The sequence below is a fragment of the Hyla sarda genome, chromosome 5 (assembly GCF_029499605.1).
Source record: "Hyla sarda isolate aHylSar1 chromosome 5, aHylSar1.hap1, whole genome shotgun sequence".
NCBI lineage: Eukaryota > Metazoa > Chordata > Amphibia > Anura > Hylidae > Hyla > Hyla sarda.
In genome coordinates, this window is record NC_079193.1 from 123,854,127 (window position 1) to 123,877,689 (window position 23,563).

General features: G+C 40.8%; 1 protein-coding gene across 5 annotated transcripts in view; it reads right to left on the bottom strand.

Annotated features, from left to right (window-relative positions):
• ANO10 (anoctamin 10) overlaps positions 1 to 23,563 on the bottom strand; it is a 687,222-nt gene that overhangs the window by 499,050 nt on the left and 164,609 nt on the right. For all 5 annotated transcript variants that reach the window (XM_056520224.1, XM_056520226.1, XM_056520225.1 and 2 more), the window contains exon 4: positions 9,974 to 10,108. In XM_056520224.1, the coding sequence (XP_056376199.1) occupies positions 9,974 to 10,108 (135 nt within the window). The remainder of the gene's footprint in view (positions 1 to 9,973; positions 10,109 to 23,563) is intronic.

A 23,563-nucleotide genomic window follows, 5' to 3' on the forward strand; every position in this document is an offset into this window, starting at 1 on the left:
TCCAACATCAGATCGAGGTTGCAGTTGGCATCCTCACATCATGGATCAGGAGGACAGAGCTTCACTGTCACACAGTATACGGAATGGAGATCACTATTCAGGTAGAGACGCACAGTGAAACGCAATGAAATAGCATCAAGTGTAAACATAGGCCAACGCAAAGTAAATTAAAAATAGAAATAAATGCCCAAATGAGTGGTCCGGCATCATGAACTTCCCGCAGGTAAAGAAAACCGCAAAATTAGGCATTGGTGAAGACGACTCGAACATCCGCGATCCAATCTAGGAAAAGTGAACTAAAAACACAATTAAAATATGCTCTCCAATGTTAAGCACATCATCAAGAAGAATAACATAAAAGACCGTATTTGTTCGCAGGTGTCACATTAAATTCGACATTCAAACCATTAGGGGTAAAGTGTTTACCTCAAAAATCTAGCGGAGTTCACAGCGTTTTAACAATGCAGTGCGATCACAGCCGGCTTTGGTCATAGGGACGTAAACAATGAATGTAAACCTTAGGTCAAGCTCGTTATGCCCAGCTTCGGCAAAATGCTTGGATACAAGCAAATCCATACGTTTTTTGTGAATCGTATATCTATGATGGTTGATGTGAGTACAAAACTCTAGGGTAGTTTCTACTACATTTTTCTCATATGTTTACACTTGATGCTATTTCATTGCGTTTCACTGTGCGTTTCTACCTGAATAGTGATCTCCATTCCGTATACCGTGTGACAGTGAAACTCTGCCCTCCTGATCCATGATGTGAGGATGCCGACTACAACCTCGTTATCATGTTGGATGAGAAGTTCCTGGTGAGATTGACACGGGCAAGAAAGAGCATAAATTACATATTTTCATGTACATGATATATATAATCTAATTTCATGTTCTTTCAATGTACGTGGATGTTTAAAACTGGGACCTTTATTCATAAGAGGGCAATTTACACAGAGACTACAAGGATAGGACCCTTTGTTCTGGACAGAAAGGTACCGCTGATTATCGAATGGTTTGAGGGACACGTCTGACTTCACCAATCGGTCTCTCAAATTACGTGGTCTTCGGTATGACATCAAAGGAGGGTTAACGAATTCTGGAACATTTGGAAAACATTTAGCAAGAATGGGCCAATGTTTGTTAATGACTAGCGATTTTATATGAACAATTGTTATATGTGGTTACAAATGCAATACGAGAATTGGAATTGTCTTGCCATTTGGCGGAGTGATGAATGAAGGACTGTCTTTCCATCACCATGACCCTGGTCTTGCTTTCCTGGAGTAAATCAATAGGATATGATCTCTGCGCAAAATTAGAGAATTGACTGCTGTATATTTTTCTATTTAGTTATTTTTAGTTACATACTGAACCAGTCCAACTTAATTGATGGTAAATATTACCCACTGTAGCATTACCCACATCTATTGCATTATTGTATTTTATAGGTCATATATACAGTGTATGCATGGCTTAGGGGTTTATTCCCCATTTACCTTCCATAAGTATTGGTATTCTTTTATTTCATTTTTTTGTTACCATGAATGCCCACCTTTCCCAGATAGGGACTGCCTTGCATTAGATTGCACATAGTACAATATTCACAAATGTGTCAATATATGTAGCAATCACGGTGTTCCCTCACAGCTATGTTTTTAAAACGTCCAATGAGTATGTATTTTTAAGGAGGAGGGGCATGTTGTTGCATTTCTGATTTACATATTTTTCTATTATTATGACTATATGGTTATTTTTTATAAGGTTTTGTAGGTTTACTATTGCTTTGTTTGTACTTAGCTATTTTATGTGGCTTATTCATTTTGAATAAGTATAGTTCTTCTCAGTAGGTTGTGGTTTCCATCTTTAGCTATCATTGCATCCAAGACAAAAGAGAGACTGAGCTGAGCTGAAGAAGATAGACCTCCATTCCAGCCTCCATTGCAGTCTCGTTATGCACCTTTGAGCGTGTGCATGAGGCCATTTAACATAGACACCTGGCTCATAGCCCAATGTTATGCAAGCATCTTTGGATAGTTAAAGGGGTAATCCAGGATTTATTTTTTTTTGTTTGACTATGCTACAGGGGCTGTAAAGTAGGTGTAGTTCATAATATAGTGTCTGTACTTGTGTGTGACGTTTTTTCACAAATCATATGTGATTGTTACCCCAATATTTATTTTTAACAGTATACAAAATGACTGTTGTTTCAGATTTTTCTCAGGTTGCAATGCCTGACTCACTAGTCAGCTGATGAGAGGCAGCCTGTCTGCTTCAATGGGTGGAGTGATCGCTTGGTGTGGGAGAGATAAGTCTGAAACTAATGCAACAGCTGTAGGCCCCATGATTGAAAACCACATGTCTTTTAAATGGATGAAGCTGCTTATGTTTCAATGGGTGACTGATGTGTGAAAGGGAGGAAAATGGAATTGTGGGATTTGCAGTCAAAAGAAGAAAAGTCAAACAGGAAATACCAGTTCACAAAAAGCTAGCCGCAGTATTATAGTAATCTCAAAACATAGCCATTTAGCCCCAAGACAAGCGCAGATCCTTCCTAAGCATGTCCATTACTGTCTGCCAGGTATGTACTAAAATCACCTTATGGTGGATAACCCCTTTAATGCAGACAATGTTTGATGCCCTAGCTTGGTACATGAAGTTCAATTTCAAGAAATTTTCTAAATTACCAATCTCATGGTTAGGGAGGATTTCGGTAGTAAAAGTGGTTCTATTATCTAAAATATTATATTTGTTTCGCAATCTTCCAATAAAATTCACATTAGTAATTATAAAAAAATTACAAAATATGCAATAGCAAAAACTGGAAGTCATTACAAGTCCCAAGTATAACAATAATACTAAGTTCCTTAAGTCAAGTGTTTACAATGGAGAGGCTAAGGTTGGATACAATAGAGAGCTTAACATCATACGATAGTCATAGTAGTATTTGGGACCATAAGATAAAAAGAATAGAAGAAATAAGGCGGGCACAAACAGAATGAGGTAACACTCTGCAGATGTTTGCCTCTGTGCACCTCTTGCTGTCTTTTCAGTTTATTGTTGGTCTTCCAACAATTAAATAGCATAGACATCCTTGTCTATGCACATAGCGATCTGCCAGAGTGATAAACCAAGGTCTCTAAGTTGAAGGATTCTGTACCTCTCGGTTCGTGACAAGTGGCAATAACTGTCAAATAGACATACAGGAGGCATTGCACATACTGTATTGAAGTGATCAGATTTCTAATGGATTTCATGTGGCTGAAAAATTAGCTTTCAATATATTTTATAAAAGATTGAAAGCAAACTTTTTAGCCATATGCAATTGAATTGAAGCCCCTCCCACATGCCAAATATTGGAGCTAGGTGCTGGAAAAGTTGATCATTTGCAGATCTTATGTACACCTGATATTTCCTCGATTTGCATATCCTTGACTTGTCCTTCTTGGTGTTGCAATTTCAATGTTGATTAGTGTATCTACTAAAAAAAAATAAGGCATTCCTCCTCCTGCCAAGGACTGAGTGCACTAATTAAAGTATGTAACCCAAATTACACATTAAATACTCTATAACAGTAGATCATAAAGAACAACCAAAGACAAGGCATCAGGTATTGTAAATTGTTAGTTGATGTGTATATATAGTCTTATGTCCATATCCCACAGCACCCTTGAGAAAATCGCTCCCAGGCAGCATAAAGCGTGGGGTTACAGTAAGACACTCGTCCTTGTGCTTTTCTTCATCTTTACTTTCCATCTGTTCCTTTCCCTTGATCTTACACTTGACTCCAGAGACAGGGTCACTTTTTGGGTCAAGTTTATCCATGATATGGCATTATGAATTTCATATTATTTGGTCTGGTATAGTCGGTATTTTAACACTAGACTTTCATTCTATTTCTGTTTGTGTTCTGGTTAAGCCCCCTATTTAGCTTGTTGGTACACAACTTGATCTTGCTGCAGCATGATATGCTGACCACAGGGAACCCGGAAGAGGAGCACATGGTGACCACAGCTGGACAACTGAAGCACTAGGTGTGTGATGGGAGGTAAGTAAATGTTTATTTTTTTTTTTAATACCTGACAAAATGGTAAATTTAATTAAAAATTCTATCCCAGAGGACTCCTTTAATGGCCGGGGCGTGTATTCAGCTCCAGCCAGCCAGTAAACAGGATCTTGTGTGTTGCACGCTGTATAATAATGGGGGATTTAGGTCAGGCAATCACCATACTATAAACAGATATGTGATCATCCCCCAATCACCTATACATGCCACTAAATAGTTGTTTATTTTTTTGTTCTTTTAAACTTTTATAATCAGGATAAATTAATCCTTAACCCAATATCGAAAAATCATGAATTCCACAACATTTGGAGTGGGTTGGAGGTATCTCTTTATTAGGCTGGGTTCACACTACGTTTTTGCCATACATTTTTTGCCAATCCGTTTTTCGAAAGAAAACCGTATGGCAAAAAAACGGATGGAACAGTATGGAAAAAAGTAAACCGTATGTGTTTTTAAACAGTATACTGTTTTTAAAAGTGCATACAGTTCTGTCAGTTTTTATTTAAAAAAAACCCATAAGTTTTTGAAAATTTTGTCCATTTTTAACCCCTTAAGGACACAGCCCATTTTCACCTCTAGGACACAGCCCTTTTTTGCACATCTGACCACTGTCACTTTAAACATTAATAACTCTGGAATGCTTTTACTTATCAATCTGATTCCGAGACTGTTTTTTCGTGACATATTCTACTTTAACATAGTGGTAAATTTTTGTGGTAACTTGCATCCTTTCTTGGTGAAAAATCCCCAAATTTGATGAAAAAATTGAAAATTTTGCATTTTCCTAACTTTGAAGCTCTCTGCTTGTAAGGAAAATGGATATTCCAAATATTTTTTTTTGGATTCACATATACAATATGTCCACTTTATGTTTGCCTCATAAAATTTATGAGTTTTTACTATTGGAAGACATCAGAGGGCTTCAAAGTTCAGCAGCAATTTTACAATTTTTCACAAAATTTTCAAACTCGCTATTTTTCATGGACCAGTTCAGGTTTGAAGTGGATTTGAAGGGTCTTAATATTAGAAATACCCCATAAATGACCCCATTATAAAAACTACACCCCCCAAAGTATTCAAAATTACATTCAGTAAGTGTTTTAACCCTTTAGGTGTTTCACAGGAAAAGCAGCAAAGTGAAGGAGAAAATTCAAAATCTTAATTTTTTACACTTGCATGTTCTTGTAGACCCAATTTTTGAATTTTTACAAGGGGTAAAAGGATAAAATTTATACTTGAATTTGTAGCCCAATTTCTCTCGAGTAAGCACATACCTCATATGTCTATGTAAATTGTTCGGCGGGCGCAGTAGAGGGCTCAGAAGCGAAGGAGCGACAAGGGGATTTTGGAGAGTACGTTTTTCTGAAATGGTTTTTGGGGGGCATGTTGCATTTAGGAAGCCCCTATGGTGCCAAAACAGCAAAAAAAAAAACACATGGCATACCATTTTGGAAACTATACCCCTTGAGGAATGTAACATGGATTTAAGTGAGCCTTAGTACCCCACAGGTGTTTCATGACTTTTGCATATGTAAAAAAAAAAAAATGTTTTCACTAAAATGTGTTTCCCCCCAAATTTCACATTTTTGCAAGGGTTATTAGCAGAAAATACCCCCCAAAATTTGTAACCCCATCTCTTCTGAGTATGGAGGTACCCCATAAGTTGACCTGAAGTGCACTACGGGCGAACTACAATGCTCAGAAGAGAAGGAGTCATATTTGGCTTTTTGAGAGCAAATTTTGCTAGGGGGCATGTCGCATTTAGGAAGCCCCTATGGTGCCAGGACAGCAAATAAAAAAACCACATGGCATACCATTTTGGAAACTAGACCCCTTGAGGAACGTAACAAGGGATAAAGTGAACCTTAATACCCCACAGGTGTTTCACGACTTTTGCATATGTAAATGCTTGTTTTCCCCCAAATTTTACATTTTTACAAGGGATAATAGCAGAAAATACCCCCCAAAATTTGTAACCGCATCTCTTCTGAGTATGGAAATACCCCATAAGTGGACGTGAAGTGCACTGGGGCCAAACTACAATGCTCAGAAGTGAAGGAGCATCATTGAGCTTTTGGAGAGAGAATTTGGCCATGTGCATTTCCAAAGCCCCCTGTGGTGCCAGAACAGTGGACCCTCCCACATTTGACCCCATTTTTTAAAACTACACCCATCACGGAAGGTAATAAGGGGTGCAGAGAGAATTTACACCCCACTGGCATTTGACGGATCTTTGGAACAGTGGGCTGTGCAAATTAAACATTTTATTTTTCATTTTCACAGACCCCTGTTTCAAAAATCTGTCAGACACCTGTGGGGTGTAAATGCTCACTGTACCCCTTATTACATTCCGTGAGGGGTGTAGTTTCCAAAATGGGGTCACATGTGGGTATTTATTGTTTTGCACTTATGTCAGAACCGCTGTAAAATCAGCCACCCCTGTGCAAATCACCAATTTAGACCTCAAATTTACATGGTGCACTCTCCCTTCTGAGCCTTGTTGTGCGTCCCCAGAACACTTTGCGCCCACATATGGGGTATCTCTGTACTCTGGAGAAATTGCGTTACAAATTTTGGAGGCTTTTTTCTTTTACCGCTTGTGAAATTTTAAAGTATGGGGCAACACCAGTATGTTAGTGTACAAAAATGTTTTTTTTTTACACTAACATGCTGGTGTAGACCCCAACTTTACCTTTTCATAAGGGGTAAAAGGAGAAAAAGCCCCCCAAAATTTGTTAGGCAATTTCTCCCGAGTACGGCGATACCCCATATGTGGCCCTAAACTGTTGCCTTGAAATATGACAGGGCTCCAAAGTGAGAGCGCCATGCGCATTTGAGGCCTAAATTAGGGATTTGCATAGGGGTGGACACAGGGGTATTCTACACCAGTGATTCCCAAACAGGGTGTCTCCAGCTGTTGCTAAACTCCCAGCATGCTTGGACAGTCAATGGCTGTCCGGAAATGCTGGGAGTTTTTGTTTTGCAACAGCTGGAGGCTCCGTTTTGGAAACACTGCTGTAGGATAAGTTTTTCATTTTTATTGGGGGGGAAGGGGGGTGGTAGGGGAGGGGGCAGTGTACGTGTGTATATGTAGTGTTTTACTCTTTATTTTATGTTAGTGTAGTGTAGTGTTTTTAGGTTACATTCACACTGACGGCGGATTACACTGAGTCTCCCGCTAGGAGTTTGAGCTGCGGCTGCAGCTCAAACTTGAAGCAGGGAACTCACTGTAATCCGCTGCCAGTGTGAATGTAACCTGTACATTCACATGGGAGGGGGGGGCAAAACTACAACTCCCAGCATGCATTGACAGAACGTGCATGCTGGGAGTTGTAGTTTTGCAACAGCTGGAGGCACACTGGTTGGAAAATACTGAGTTAGGTAATAGAACCTATTACCTAACTCGGTATTTCCCAACCAGTGTGCCTCCAGTTGTTGCAGAACTACAACTCTCAGCATGTACTGATTGCCAAAGGGAATGCTGGGAGATGTAGTTATGCAACAGCTGGAGGCACGCAAGTACAACTCCCAGCATGCCGAGACAGCCATTTGCTGTTCCTGAATGCTGGGAGTTGTAGTTTTGCAAGATTTAGAGGGGTTCAGTATGGAGATCACTGACAGTGGTCTCTAAACTGTGGCCCTCCAGATGTTGCAAAACTACAAATCTCAGCATGCTAAGACAGCAAACTGCTGTCTGGGCATGCTGGGAGTTGTAGTTTTGTAACATCTGGAGGGCTACAGTTTAGAGACCACTGTCAGTGATCTCTAGCCTGAACCCCATCTTGCAAAACTACAAATACCAGCATGCCAACACAGCAAACAGCTGTCAAGGCATGGTGGGGGTTGTAGTTTTGTAACATCTGGAGGGCCACCGTTTAGAGACCACTCTCCAAACTGTCGCCCTGCAGTTGTTGCTAGGCAACAGACTCCCGGACACACGGCGCCATACTCACCTCCACCGCCGCCATGATCACAGCCTCCGCCGGGTAAGTGACCGCTGGTGCCGCCGCCGCTACTACACGGTTCCCCCCGCTGTGCCCAGACACCGATGGGTGGGCATAGCGGGGGGGAACCGAACTTTAACCCCCCCCCGCCCCCAGTCTGCTATTGGTCGGTCGCTCGGCCGATCAATAGCAGGGATAGGAGGGGTGGCAACCCTGCCACCTCACTCCTATCTCTTCAAGGGGGATCGAGGGTGTCTTGGACACCCTCGATCCCCCTTATTTTATCGCGGAGACGCCGTTGATGGGCAGGGGGATAGCGCTCCCCCTGCAAACACCATAGATGCCGTGATCAGAACTGATCACGGCATCTATGGGGTTAATGCTGCCGGGACCGGCGCGATCGCGGCCCCGGCAGCTGCGGTGGGACTCCGGCTGTGATTGACAGCTGAGTCCCACCCGCGATCTCCCGCGCTGCCCACGGCAGAGCAGGAGATCGCTTGGACGTATGCATACGTCCATTTGCGCGAACGTGTAGTTCGCCTGGACGTATGCATACGTCCAATAGCGGGAAGGGGTTAATGGGAGGGGTCTTGGGTGGGGACTTTAGGATTCAAATGCGCATGTGCAAAGTAAAAACTTATAAATTTTTCCCGTATGGAACCGTATACATGTGCGTTTCCCATTGACGTCCATGTAAAAAAAAAAATATGCGGTTGCAGTACGTTTTTTAAACCGGAGACAAAATCGTGGTCAACCACGGTTTTGACTCCGGTTTAAAAACCGTACTGCAACCGCATACGTTTTTTTTTTTTTTTTACTGTTCCATACGTTTTTTTGCCATACGGTTTTCTTTAGAAAAACGGATTGAAAACAGTATGGCAAAAACGTAGTGTGAACCAAGCCTTAGCTGGTTTTGTCTACATAAACATATCCTCCCTTGTTTATGCACAAGAAAAGACAAGCACTCATGATATAACGGGGATAAATTCCCAATTTATTTTGGCATGCCAATAAAAATTTTTATACATGATTATATTTTATGAAAATGTTTATGTAGTCATAATTTTATGTGATTGTAAAACATTAAAGGAAAACTGCCAGCCGCTCACACTAAACTCAATACACCGGGTTACAGTGTGGGTGAACAGGAGTCCAACAAAGGGGTCACTTACTAAAATACATCCAGTAGGTCCTAAGATATGTCCCCCAGAAGATCCTTTGCTAAATTCAATCAATTGTGCACTAGAGGTGGGGGCCATGCCGGCTCAGTTTACATATTCATGGTCTGTGATTCTACATCTTAGGGACCTTGAGTGGTTGGTCACGTGAGCGCTCTGCTCATTACAACATGAATAAATAAAGTCAGTTGGCACATGCGCTTTAACGCGTAATTCACTGAATCTAGCAGAGGATCTTCTAGGAGACATACCTCAGGACCTATTGGACGTATTTTAGTAAGTGACCACTCAATGGACTCCTGGTCACCCACATTATTGGGTTTAGTGTGGGAAAACATGCTGTCAGTTTTCCCTTTAAAAAAAAAAAAAAAAGAGTTGATATTCATATCTAGTAAAAATGGGTCTTGGTGAGCCAATATAACAAAATTGAATCTATTAAACACTATTTATATCACTGAAATGCTAAGCATAGAACAGAGTAGGATCTGCATTAACTGCATTACCTTTTCTGCATTGCAGCTCTGAGATTAGGAAATGCTTGAAGGACCAAACTTCTGCTTCAATTTACACTGTATCTCCAAATCTCCCAACATTAAACAGGTTTACCACACATTCAATAATAATGTTCATGTCTAGCTAACTTTTAAAAGTAACTATCAATTTCCTGATCATACCTCGATGCATGTACACTGAACTGCAGCTCTGGTGTCTCCCCAGACCTGTTCATAATGTGGTTCTCCTGTTTCATGTAAGAATATTCTGATAGGAGTATAAAATGCACTTACCTATTGATTTTCCAGGATAAAGTTTTGACTGAGGATAACCGGGAATACTTGTCTCATCTTGAGCTCGAAGATTGTCAAACTCATGTTTGATGATATACTGACATTCAGCTATGCTGAGAAAATCTTCTCCATCTCCTGCGGTAAGAAAAGTGCATAAAAAAGTATAAAAGAACATGTTAATGTGCATATCTAGAAAAAACAGACTGACAGTCATTCATTACATAAAAACTAATATTAAACAGGTAAACAAGATAGTCATGGGAAAAAATGTATACTTATTTGAATTCTATGTTTTTTTACATATCAGGAGAAAAATATGGTCCTTAAGTCTCAAAATTAACCCCTTAAAGGGGTACTCCGCCCCTAGCATCTTATGCCCTATCCAAAGGATAGGGGATAAGATGTCAGATCGCGGGGGTCCCGCCGCTGGGGACCCCCGGGATCTCCGCAGCAGCACCCCGCTATCATTATTGCACAGAGCAAACTCGCTCTGTGCTGAATTACCGGCAATACAGGTCATCTGACATCTTATCCCGTATCCTTTGAATATGACATACGATTCTAGGGGAGGAGTACCCCTTTAAGGACGCAGATATTTTACATTTTTGCACTTTATTTTTTTTCTCCTTGTCTTATAATAATAATAATTGTAACGCTTTCAATTGTTCACCTCCAGACCCATATGAGGGCTTGTTCTTTGTTCCACACAATGAACTTTGTAATGACATCTTACATTTTACCACCAAATATACGTAAAAAAAAATATTAATAATAATAATAATGTATATATATATATATATACATACACACACACACACACACAATCAGTGACACTATAGATCTTAACATCTTGATTGCCCCAGATAGCAGAGTAATGGCTACATTGCACCGTAAGGAAACGGCAACAAATACATTGCTTCAGTGGGGCAGCTGTCACCCCCCCTGCACTAAAGAGGTGTATCCCGGTCGGACAGTACCTTAGGTTGCATCGTAATTGTTCGACTCTAGAAGAATTTAAAATAAAAGCGGCTGAACTCAGAATGAGATTAAAAGATCGAGGATACCCCAACAGAATTTAGAAAAAAGCTTATGTCAGGGCCTTATCCAGTAATCGCAAGTCCCTTCTCAGACGAAACGTTGAGGGGTATCTTACCAGACTACCCATCAATTACCTATCGACGAGGTAAAAATCTCAGTGACCATATCACAAGTAGCTGTCTACCACTGACACCTACTACGACAAGCTTGTTACATAATAAAACATTGGGGACATATCCTTGTAGCCAATATTACATTTGTAGATATGTCAAATCAAGTAGACTGTTTAAAAGTCAGGTTACAGCGCAAGAGTACACAATGAGGCACTTTGCTAACTGTAACACCACTGGTGTGGTCTATCTTCACACGTACTCCTGTCCGAAGAACTATGTGGGCAAAACAATAAGGTCCCTAAAAAACGGGTACAGGAGCACATGGGAGATATAGTTAACAAAATAAATACCCCCATTGGAGTTCATTTCAAAGAAAAACACCAAAGTTCAAGCAAGGACCAAGTGGTGCAGGTAATAGAAGTCATCAAACCATCTCCTGGGGGGGCAACTGGGATAGACGTATCCTGCAACGCGAAGCAGAATGGACCTTTTAATTGAGGTCTGTTAAACCCAAGGGCCTCAATGATTTTATATTTTTTGCTTGCTTCATTTGATGTATAAATTGGTAATAAGATACTACATTATAACTATTTGCTTTAATAAGATACTACAGTAGAACCATTTGCTTTACCACTCCAGCAATCAAACGATTGTCAAAAATTGTTCTACTCATTATCTATGCATATTACTTCCATACATCAAATGATTGTCTTAAAGTGGTAAACCCTTCATCTATGTATATCACTTTTATATTATGTTATAGTAATTTTTTTAGGGTCCTTATATATCTCTACACAATACACATTGGGTGTTCTTTTCTTTTGCTGACCTATATCTAGGTATAGAACGCAAATCTGTTTATCATTGTTCTACGTAGTATAGCCTCAATCCCTGCCCTCATCTTTACATCCATATATTTTTGTATTTACATTTATCTTAACATCTTCCTACACCATGATCAGCCATAACATCTATATATACCAGTCTATTCATTTACCTTAGCTGGAGGATATGATGTCAGTATAGAACTAGCGACTATTGAAACTCTTGCTCCATGCGCATGTGCAAACGGGGCTTAATGTTCTTTTGTTTTGCCCAGTTGCTAAGATACACTAATCCATAGCTCAGAACTGGAAAAGAGGCTTGATGCGCACCTACGTACATATGAAAACGAGGCTTGACGTGCACCCACATACAGATATGCCCGATCGTTAAGACTGCAAGCGAGGCTTGCAGTGTAGGATGACTACTTCCCCCGCATGCTCCTCCCATATACAACGTCTATCCTAATCGCATACTGATTGGCTGTTTCGCCATCCTGCGATGGGCTAGCACTAGGGGCGGGCATGTTTGAACACATGGGGATGTATAAATAACACACAGTTATTTCTAATCAGTGCACGGCCGCCATCAGAAGCCATGCACACAATCAAGATATACTGAGTGAGGCTTTAATGATACTACAGGACTGTCAGCGATTCCTGATGATCGGACAGTGAAACACGTTGAATCGCAATTACAGCTACCTCCCTAGGCTAACCTTTGCCAGAAGATACGCCGCGGAACACAGGTTTTTATTACCACACTTGCACAGCTGGTTACATTGCACAAGCCATTTAGTCAAGCGCTGCTATCTTATTGCACAGGCACTTTACCGCACTCACACCTCAAGAGAGTTCTCAATACCCTCATTATGCCTGATATGCTGGATGTATATGAACTGATAAAAATTGAAGTACAATAGGTGATTTAGGACTGGACTATTTACAAATGTGAATTGCTTGCTGCAGCATTATTTCAGGACTGTGCAATTGTATATTGAATACTTCTTTGCTATTATCAATGTGAAGCATGTAATGATATGCTCAGTCCGAAGTGTGTCATCATATTCTGGGACTGTGCAATTTACCAGTGCAATATACCTGGTGCAATACAATTACTGTTTACTGGGATTGTGCAATATACCTGTGTAAATTGGTCTCCTACTGTCGATAAAGAAAACAGGATTAACAATTTTTCCGCATACCAAAACTGGATTGGCGTATAGCAGGGATGGCGGCCGTTTGGTATAGTTTATCACTTTATTTATTTATTTATTTTTGGTTGCTTTTGTTGTGTGTTCATTTAAAATTGATACAATAAAGTTTGCAAGTTTAACCATCCACACCTTCAGTGCAATATACAACTCCTTTGGAAGGCTAATCTCTATATTATTGGGTTTTTCACAGTCAGTGCTATATACATATATATATATATATATATATATATATATATATATATAAGTGAAGAAATTCCAGCACTGGATGGCCTTCAGTGCGATGCAGGAGTCCCCCAGCGTGCCATGCTGGATAACTAAATATTTCCACTCCTAAGGACACAGCACCAGTCACGAGGTCCGGGTTGAATGCAGTTAAAACAGCTTTATTGCCTCAGGGTATAAAGTGCAACGTTTCGGCTCAGTAGCCTTTCTCAAGCATAATGAAACAGTGATATACAACATTCTTAAACAGGTGACCAAGCTATGTGATTGGTCAACTAGAAAAGAGAAAAGATCCAGCACTCCATGGTGTATTAAATGGGAGACCTGTGAGGTGGAGAGGTATATACTGACAAGGAGGCTCACCTGGTGTTGTTGTGTACCCCCATACACAACAATGGTGAGCACATAAAGTGTCCGCAGCAAAGCCGGCTGAACAGGAGGTAATGCAGAGAGAGACTTCTACAGGGGTGCCGGCTTTGAGAGGCGCAGGTCACAGGACAATGAAGGTAGGTAAAAGCAAGGGTAGTTTATTCTCCCAGCATGCAACGCGTTTCACTACATCTGGCACAAGAGACACATGGATGGTGAATTTATCAGGATGGTGAGAGCACATGTAAGAGGAAAGGTGGGAGGAGTGAGGAGGAAAGGAATGTAAAAAGACAGTCCTCTCAACCAGCGGACAAACTCAGCATTTACAATTATATATAAATTGTACAAACAGTATATAAAAACAATTAAAAAAAATGGAAAATTATGTATAAAAATATATAAAATTATACATATAAATAATCAATGAGAGAATAGAGAAGGGTCGTAAATTTTTCATCGAGCATTCTCTATGGTCTCATTCAGACCATGCGGTATTAAAGTAGACAAAGTAAATTTCCAATAGGATTCGCGGTTAATTAAACATTGGAAACGATTAGGTTTAGAAGGTGGAACAGATTCTAAAACAATTAAACGAAGAGATGATATGTCGCTTTTGTGAACATGAGTGAAGTGACGTGACACACTATGAAGTTGTGTGTCACGTCACTTCACTCATGTTCACAAAAGCGACATATCATCTCTTTGTTTATTTTAGAATCTGTTCCACCTTCTAAACTTAATCGTTTCCAATATTTAATTAACCTGCGAATCCTATTGAATATTTACTTTGTCTACTTTAATACCGCATGGTCTGAATGAGGCCATAGAGAATGCTCGATGAAAAATTTACGACCCTTCTCTATTCTCTCATTGATTATTGATATGTATAATTTTATATATTTTTATACATAATTTTTCATTTATTTATTTTTTTTAAATTGTTTTTATATACTGTTTGTACAATTTATATATAATTGTAAATGCTGAGTTTGTCCGCTGGTTGAGAGGACTGTCTTTTTACCTTCCTTTCCTCCCCCCTCCACCCTTTCCTCACTCCTCCCACCTTTCCTCTGACGTGTCCTCTCACCATCCTGATAAATTCACCATCCATGTGTCTCTTGTTATGCCTGATGAAGCTGCAGATGCAGTGAAACGCGTTGCATGCTGGGAGAATAAACTACCCTTGCTTTTACCTACCTTGATTGTCCTGTGACCTGTGCCTCTCAAAGCCGGCACCCCTGTTGATGTGATTGGTCAAGACACATCTGTGAATCATACAATACTCAGTGGTAAGACAGCCCACAGGCTGTCATTGGTTAAGACAATGTCCAAGTGACATAACAACTGTCAAAACATGTAAACATGCGTATAACTCATAAACACTGATATAAAGTGCAGCGCAGGTGACATGGCATACCATGGGGGGCTCCAGAGTTATGTAATTGGCATCCGATCTTCGGTATTATGGCTCAGGATCGTCAGTCACCTGGGGTCCGCGCTCCGTGATCCTGTTTGTAAACAGTGCCACTGCGGCTGCGCGGAATCCCCGTGTGCTGACGTGTGCCTATCTTGTCTGATCGCCCGGGAGGTTATCCCCTGCACATGCGCGGACCTCTGACGCGCAGTACAGCCCAGCTGTATGTCCACGAAACACAAGGATTCCCCAGCGCATGCACATTGTGTTCACATCGCGCTGCCGTCCTGAATCAATTGCGTTGGTCCCACTGACAGAAACTGTCAGTAGGAGCTTGCAATACACTTGACAGGAAACGGACGGGAGCCTGAAAAATTTTTTTGGAAGTCATATGTTAGGTGGGCGTTCAAACTTCTGGTGCTTGCTTGTGAGGTTATTCGTGGAGCTCCCAGTGGTGTGCGTATTCGCCTGATCCGTGAAATTATGAGGACCTAAATTGCCTAAAAAATACAATAAAAACCATAATTAAAAACCATAATTAAAAACAATGCCTTGTGTCAATTCAATTTCCTATGTATACACATTATTACTTGAACAGGAGAAGAAGAGGGGGGAGGAGGAAAAAGGAGGGGAGGGAAAAAAGGGGGGGGGGGAGAAAGAAAAGTAGGAAAATAGATACCCAAAGGGGTAAAAAAAAGAGGAAAAAAGAAAAACAAGGGAGAACAGAAAAAAGGGGGGGAGGGAAGGGTATGGAAGGTTGAAAAGGGGAAAAAAAGAAAGGAGGGAAAGGAAAAGAGAGAAAAAAACTGACCAGGAAAAAGAAAAAGGAAAGAAAGAAAGGGAAAATTTGAAAGTGAAAGAGAAAGCAACCAAAAGAATATCGTCACAGCACATTAAGGTCCCAGCGTTTACATATACGGTTTGAGATTGAAATCAATGTTCAATCCGTGTGGATACAAGGTATTCAATCTATGTATCCACCGGAGTTCTTTCTGTTTTAATATTTTCTCTCGGTCACCTCCTCTCCTCAATGGGGGAACATGGTCAATTATTCTGAAGCGAAGTTGACTAATATTGTGGCCCATTTCTATAAAGTGTTTAGGAATGGGATGTTCTATCTTCCCTGTCCTAATGGACGATTTATGTCCATTAAGACGGATACGGCATTCGTTAGTTGTTTCGCCTACGTAATGCAGCCCGCAAGGGCATTCCAAAAGATAAACCACAAACTACGATCTGCATGTATACCTTTCTCGAATTTTGAAAGTGTACCCCATTTGCGGGTGTATAAAAGTATCCCCTTTAATCATACTGTTGCAATGGCTGCACCCCAGGCAGGGAAAACTCCCTTTCCTGGGGCCCAGCCATGTATGATTTTCTTCCTGGGGCCCAGCCATGTATGGTTTTTGCAACTGAACTCCCTACATCTAATTTCACTAAAATGTCTTTATAACTGCGGCCTCTACGATAGGCCATAACCGGAGTGGCCGTTAAATTGGTGGTGCGGTGTATAATGTTCCAATTCTGTTTTATGATCTTAGCTATTTGGTTACTGCGTGTAGAGAAGGTAGAAACAAAGGGGACTCTCTCTTCCCTATCTTTATGTGTTAGTTGTAACAGTTCAGTTCTGTTTTTAGTCTCTACTTAGTGCGATGTTGTGTTAGCAATTTTTGTGGGTACCCGCTCTTTTTAAACTTTGTACACATATCATCCAGTCTGTCTGCCAGTTTCACAGAGGGCGAAACAATTCGTTTAACTCTCAGTAACTGGCTCCAGGGTAACGATTGGTTCATTGATCTAGGGTGGAAGCTATCGTAGGCCAGCAGATTGTTCCGATCAGTTTCTTTTGAAAACAGATCGGTTATCAGTTGGTCACCTTGAAGAGAAACTGTGCTGTCTAAAAATTGCAGAGAGCTTGGTGAGGACACCATGGTGAACTTTAGCTCAGGAAAGATATTGTTAAGTCCCTCCAAGAATAAATTCAATTCTGACTCAGTGCCAGTCTATGTGACAAACGTGTCATCGATATAGCGAATCCACGTCTGTATATATCTTAACAATGGCGAAGAGTAAATATATGATTCCTCTACATCGGTCATATAGATGTTCGCGTAGCTGGGTGCTACATTAGAGCCCATGGCTGTTCCCCTGTTCTGGACATAGAGATCATCCCCAAACAGAAAATAATTCTGTCTGAGGGTGACCCCCAATAAGTCCAGAACAAGGGAACAGGCTCCTTTTGTCATCTCAGAGTTTTGTAAACATTTGGCTACAGCGTGTACACCCCGATCATGTTCGATCGAGGTGTAAAGGTTCACCACATCGAAGGACACCAGGATTGTATGTCTATGGCCTTTTAATGGCATGATTTTTTGTAAGAAATCCGTGGTGTCCTGTACATATGACTTTGCTTGTGTGGCAAATTTACTCAGTATCCTGTCAAGAAACATTGCAATAGGAGAGAAAACAGAGTCCCTCCTGGAGACAATGGGTCTTCCGGGAGGGTTCTGTAGACTCTTGTGAATATTAGGCAGTATGTAGAATATGGGAGCGACATGTTGTTATAAAAACTGCTCACCGGAGATCCAAATCCGAGCAGGGAACAGGGCACACACAATCCTGGTGTCCTTCGATGTGGTGAACCTTTACACCTCGATCGAACATTATTGTGGTGTACAGGCTGTAGCCAAATGTTTACAAAACTCTGAGATGACAGAAGGAGCCTGTTCCCTTGTTCTGGACTTATTGGGGGTCATCCTCAGACAGAATTATTTTCTGTTTGGGGATGACCTCTATGTCCAGAACAGGGGAACAGCCATGGGATAGATGTTCGCGTAGCTGGGTGCTACATTAGAATGTAGCACCCAGCTACGCGAACATCTATATGACCGATGTAGAGGAATCATATACTTACTCTTCACCATTGTTAAGATATGTATAGACGTGGATTCGCTATATCCATGACACGTTTGTCATATGGACTGGCACTGAGTCAGAATTTAATTTATTTTTGGAGGGACTTAACAATATCTTTCCTGAGCTAAAGTTCACCATGGTGTCCTCACCAAGCTCTCTGCAATTTTTAGACAGCACAGTTTCTCGTCAAGATGACCAACTGATAACCGATCTGTTTTCAAAAGAAACTGATCGGAACAATCTGTTGGCCTACGATAGCTTCCACCCTAGATCAATGATCCAGTCGTTACCCTGGAGCCAGTTACTGAGAGTTAAACGAATTGTTTCGCCCTCGGTGAACCTGGCAGACAGACTGGATGATATGTGTACAAAGTTTAAAAAGAGAGGGTACCAACAAAAATTGCTAACACAACATCGCACTAAGTTGGAGACTAAAAACAGAACTGAACTGTTACAACCAACACATAAAGATAGGGAAGAGAGAGTCCCCTTTGTTTCTACCTTCTCTACACGCAGTAACCAAATAGCTAAGATCATAAAACAGAATTGGAACATTATACACCGTACCACCAATTTAACGGCCACTCCGGTTATGGTCCATCGTAGAGGCCGCAGTTATAAAGACAATTTAGAGAAATCAGATGTAGGGAGTTCAGTTGCAAAAACCAAAGAGAAACATACATGGCTGGGCCCCAGGAAAAGGAATTTTCCCTGCCTGGGGTGCAGCCATTGCAACAGTATGATTAAAGGGGATACTTTTACACACCCGCAAACGGGGTACACTTTCAAAATTCGAGAAAGGTATACATGCAGATCGTCATTTGTGGTTTATCTTTTGCAATGCCCTTACGGGCTGCATTACGTAGGCGAAACAACTAACGAATGCCGTATCCGTCTTAATGGACATAAATTGTCCATTAGGACCGGGAAGGTAGAACATCCCATTCCTAAACACTTTATAGAAATGGGCCACAATATTAGTCAACTTCGCTTCAGAATAATCGACCATGTTCCCCCATTGAGGAGAGGAGGTGACCGAGAGAAAATATTAAAACAGAAAGAACTCCGGTGGATACATAGATTGAATACCTTGTATCCACACGGATTGAACATAGATTTCAATCTCAAACCGTATATGTAAACGCTGGGACCTTAATGTGCTGTGACAATATTCTTTTGGTTCCTTTCTCTTACACTTTCTAATTTTCCCTTTCTTTCCTTTTTCTTTTTCCTAATCAGTTTATTTCTCTCTTTTCTTTTCCCTCCTTTCTTTTTTCCCCCCCTTCTCAACCTTCCATACCCTTCCCTCCACCTCCCCTTTTTTCTGTTCTCCCTTGTTTTTCTTCCTCTTTTTTTTTTACCCCTTTGGGCATCTATTTTCTTACTTTTCTTCCCCCCCCCCTTTTTTCCCTTCCCCCCCTCCCCTCCTTTTCCCCCCTCCCCCCTCTTCTTCTCCTGTTCAAGTAATAATGTGTGTATATATATATATATATATGAAATTCAATTGACGCAAGGCATTGTTTTTAATTATGGTTTTTATTGTATTTTTTGGCAATTTTGGTCCTCATAATTCCATGGATCAGGTGAATACGCGCACCACTGGGAGCTCCACGAATAACCTCACAAGCAAGGACCAGAAGTTTGAACGCCCACCTAACGTATGACTTCCCAAAAAATTTTCAGGCTCCCGTCAGATTCCTGTCAAGTGTATTGCGAGCTCCTACTGACAGTTTCTGTCAGTGGGACCAACGCAATTGATTCAGAACGGCAGAGCGATGTGAACACAATGCGCATGCGCTGGGGAATCCCTGTGTTTCGTGGACATACAGCTGGGCTGCACTGCGCGTCAGAGGGCCGCGCATGTACAGGGGATAACCTCCCGGGCGATCAGACAAGATAGGCACACGTCAGCACACGGGGAATCCGCGCAGTGGCTCTGTTTACTAACAGGATCATGGAGCGCTGACCCCGGGTGACTGACGATCCTGAGCCATAATACCGAAGATCGGATGCCAATTACATAACTCTGGAGCCCCCCATGGTATGCCATGTCACCTGCTCTGCACTTTATATCAGTGTTTATGAGTTATGCACATGTTTACATGTTTTGACAGTTGTTACGTCACTTGGACATTGTCTTAACCAATGACAGCCTGTGGGCTGTCTAACCACTGAGTATTGTATGATTCACAGATGTGTCTTGACCAATCGCATAGCTTGGTCACCTATTTAAGAATGTTGTATATCACTGTTTCATTATGCTTGAGAAAGGCTTCAGAGCCGAAACGTCGCACTTTATACCCTGATGCAATAAAGCCGTTTTAACTGCATTCAACCCGGACCTCGTGACTGGTGCTGTTTGCTTAGGAGTAGAAATATATATATATATGTATATGTATATATATATATATATATATATATATATATATATATATATATATAGTCATGGCCGTAAATGTTGGCACACCTGAAATTTTTCTAGAAAATTAAGTATTTCTCACAGAAAAGGATTGCAGTAACACATTTTGCTATACATATGTTTATTCCCTTTGTGTGTATTGGAACAAAACCAAAAAAGGGAGAAAAAAAGCAAATTGGACATGATGTCACACCAAACTCCAAAAATGGGCTGGACAAAATGATTGGCACCCTTTCAAGATTGTGGAAAAATAAGATTGTTTCAAGCATGTGATGCTCCTTTAAACTCACCTGGGGCAAGTAGCAGGTGTGGGCAATATATAAATCACACCTGAAAGCAGATAAAAAGGAGAGAAGTTCACTTAATCTTTGCATTGTGTGTGTGTGTGTGTGTGTGTGTGTGTGTGTGTGTGTGCCACACTAAGCATGGACAACAGAAAGAGGAGAAGAGAACTGTCTGAGGACTTGAGAACCAAAATTATGAAAAAATGTCAACAATCTTAAGGTTACAAGTCCATCGCTAGAGATCTAGATTTGCCTTTATCCACAGTGCACAACATTATCAAGAAGTTTGCAACCCATGGCACTGTAGCTAATCTCCCTCGGCGAGGAAGGAAGAGAAAAATTGATGAAAGGTGTCAATGCAGGATAGTCCGGATGGTGGATATGCAGCCTCAAACAAGTTCCAACGATATTCAAGCTGTCCTGCAGGCTCAGGGAGCATTAATGTCTGCGCAAACTATCTATCGAAATTTTTATGAAATTAAATGCTATGGCAGGAGACCCAGGAGGACCCCACTGCTGACACAGAGACATAATAAAACAAGACTACATTTTGCCAAAATAAACTTGATTAAACCAAAATCCTTCTGGGAAAACGTCTTGTAGACATCATTCTACTGTTTACCGAAAACGTAATGAGGCCTACAAAGAAAAGAACACAGTACTTACAGTGAAATATGGTGGAGGTTCAATGATGTTTTGGGGTTGTTTTGCTGCCTCTGGCACTGGGTGCATTGAATATGTGCAAGGCATCATGAAATCGGAGGATTACCAACAGATTTTGGGTCGCACTGTACAGCCCAGTGTCAGAAAGCTGGGTTTGCACCTGAGATCTTGGGTTTTTCTAGCAGGACATTTACCCCAAACATGCGTCAAAAAGCACCCAGAAATGGATGGCAACAAAAAGCGCTGGAAAGTTCTGAAGTGGCTTAATGAGTCCAGATCTAAATCCCATTGAACACCTGTGGAGAGATCTTAAAATTGCTGTTGGGAAAAGGCGCCCTTCCAATAAGAGAGACCTGGAGCAGTTTGCAAAGGAAGAGTGGTCCAACATTGCGGCTGAGAGGTGTAAGAAGCTTATTGATGGTCATAGGAAGTGACCGATTTGAGTTATTTTTTCCCAAAGGGTGTGCAACCAAATATTGTTAACTGGTTAACGACCATGGACATGTATACACGTCAATGTGCCATTAACTGAGTATGGCACTGGCTCCCGACTCGAGCCTTCGTTATATTGGCCAGCCCTCAGCTGATTCTTGTAGCTGAGGGCCAGCGTTAATAGCCGACATGCGGCCGGCTATTAACCCTGTAGATCGCTGCTGTCAAAGTTGACAGCGGCATCTAAAGGAAGCTTTGAACACTCCCTGGTGGTCCAGTGGGGTGGATCCCCCCCCCGCAGGGCGATCACGGGGGGGGGGGGCGATCCACTGTGAAGGTAGCCGGAGGGCTTACCTCTGCTTCTGTGCAGATCCCGGCTCTCGCATTGATAAAGCCTGGCAGGACCCGGCTTTATCAATCGTGCGCAGATCACACTGATCAATGTGGTTTTATGGAACCACATTGATCTGTATGAGGAATCTAATGATTCCTCCTAAAAGTCCCCTAAGAGGACTAATAAAGTGTAAAAAAAAAAAAAATAATTTAAAGGGTACCTCTCATCAAATAAACTTTTAATATATTTTAGATTAATGAATGTTGAATAACTTTCCAATAGCATGTTAATGAAAAATATGCTTCTTTCTATTGTATTTTTCCCGATCAGTCCTGTCAGCAAGCATTTCTGACTCATGCTAGAGTCCTAAACACTCAGAGCTGCCAGCCTGCTTTGTTCACAGCCAAACAGGCTGTGAACAAAGCAGGCTGGCAGCTCTGAGTGTTCTCCTTTGTCAACAAAGCAGACTGGCAGCTTGTAGTGTTTAGGACTCCAGCATGAGTCTGAAATGCTTGCTGCCAGGACTGGTAGGGTGGTCATTTCTTCAAAGTGGAAAATTAAATAGAAAGAAGCATATTTTTTAATAACATGCAAATGTAAAGTTATTCTACATACATTAATCTATAATATATCAAAAGTTTTTTTTGATGAGAGGTACCCTTTAATAAAAGTTAAAAAAACACACATTAACCCCTTCCTTATTAAAAGTTTAAAACACCCCCCTTTTCCCAAATTCCATATAAAAAAATATAAATACATAATAAAAATAAACATAAGTGGTATTGCCGTGTGCACAAATGTCTGAACTATAAAAATATAACATTAATTAAACCGCACAATCAGTAGTGTACACGTATTTTTGGTCACTTTGTATACTCTAAAAAAAAATTATAAAAAACGATCAAAAAGTCCCATCAAAACAAAAAATGGTACCGATAAAAACTACAGATCACGGTGCAAAAAAAGTTATAGGGGTCAGAAGAGGACAATTTTAAACATACTAATATTGGTGCATGAAGTTATGATTTTTTTATGTAGTGAAATAAAGAAAAACCTATCTATCTATCTATATATATATCATTGTAACCGTATGTATCATTGTAACCGTATGGACCTACAGAATAAATATAGGGTGCATTGCGTAGAATCGGTAGACCCCAAAATGTACAAAATGAAAATATTTTTCCCAATTTTGCCCCACAAATTTTTTTTCTGGGTTCGCTGTACATAGTACAATTGGTGGTGCAAAAAATAAGCCCACATCTGAGTCTGTAGGTGCAAAATTGAAAGTGTTATGATTTTTAGAAGGTGATGAGGAAAAAACTAAAGTGCAAAAAATGGAAAAACC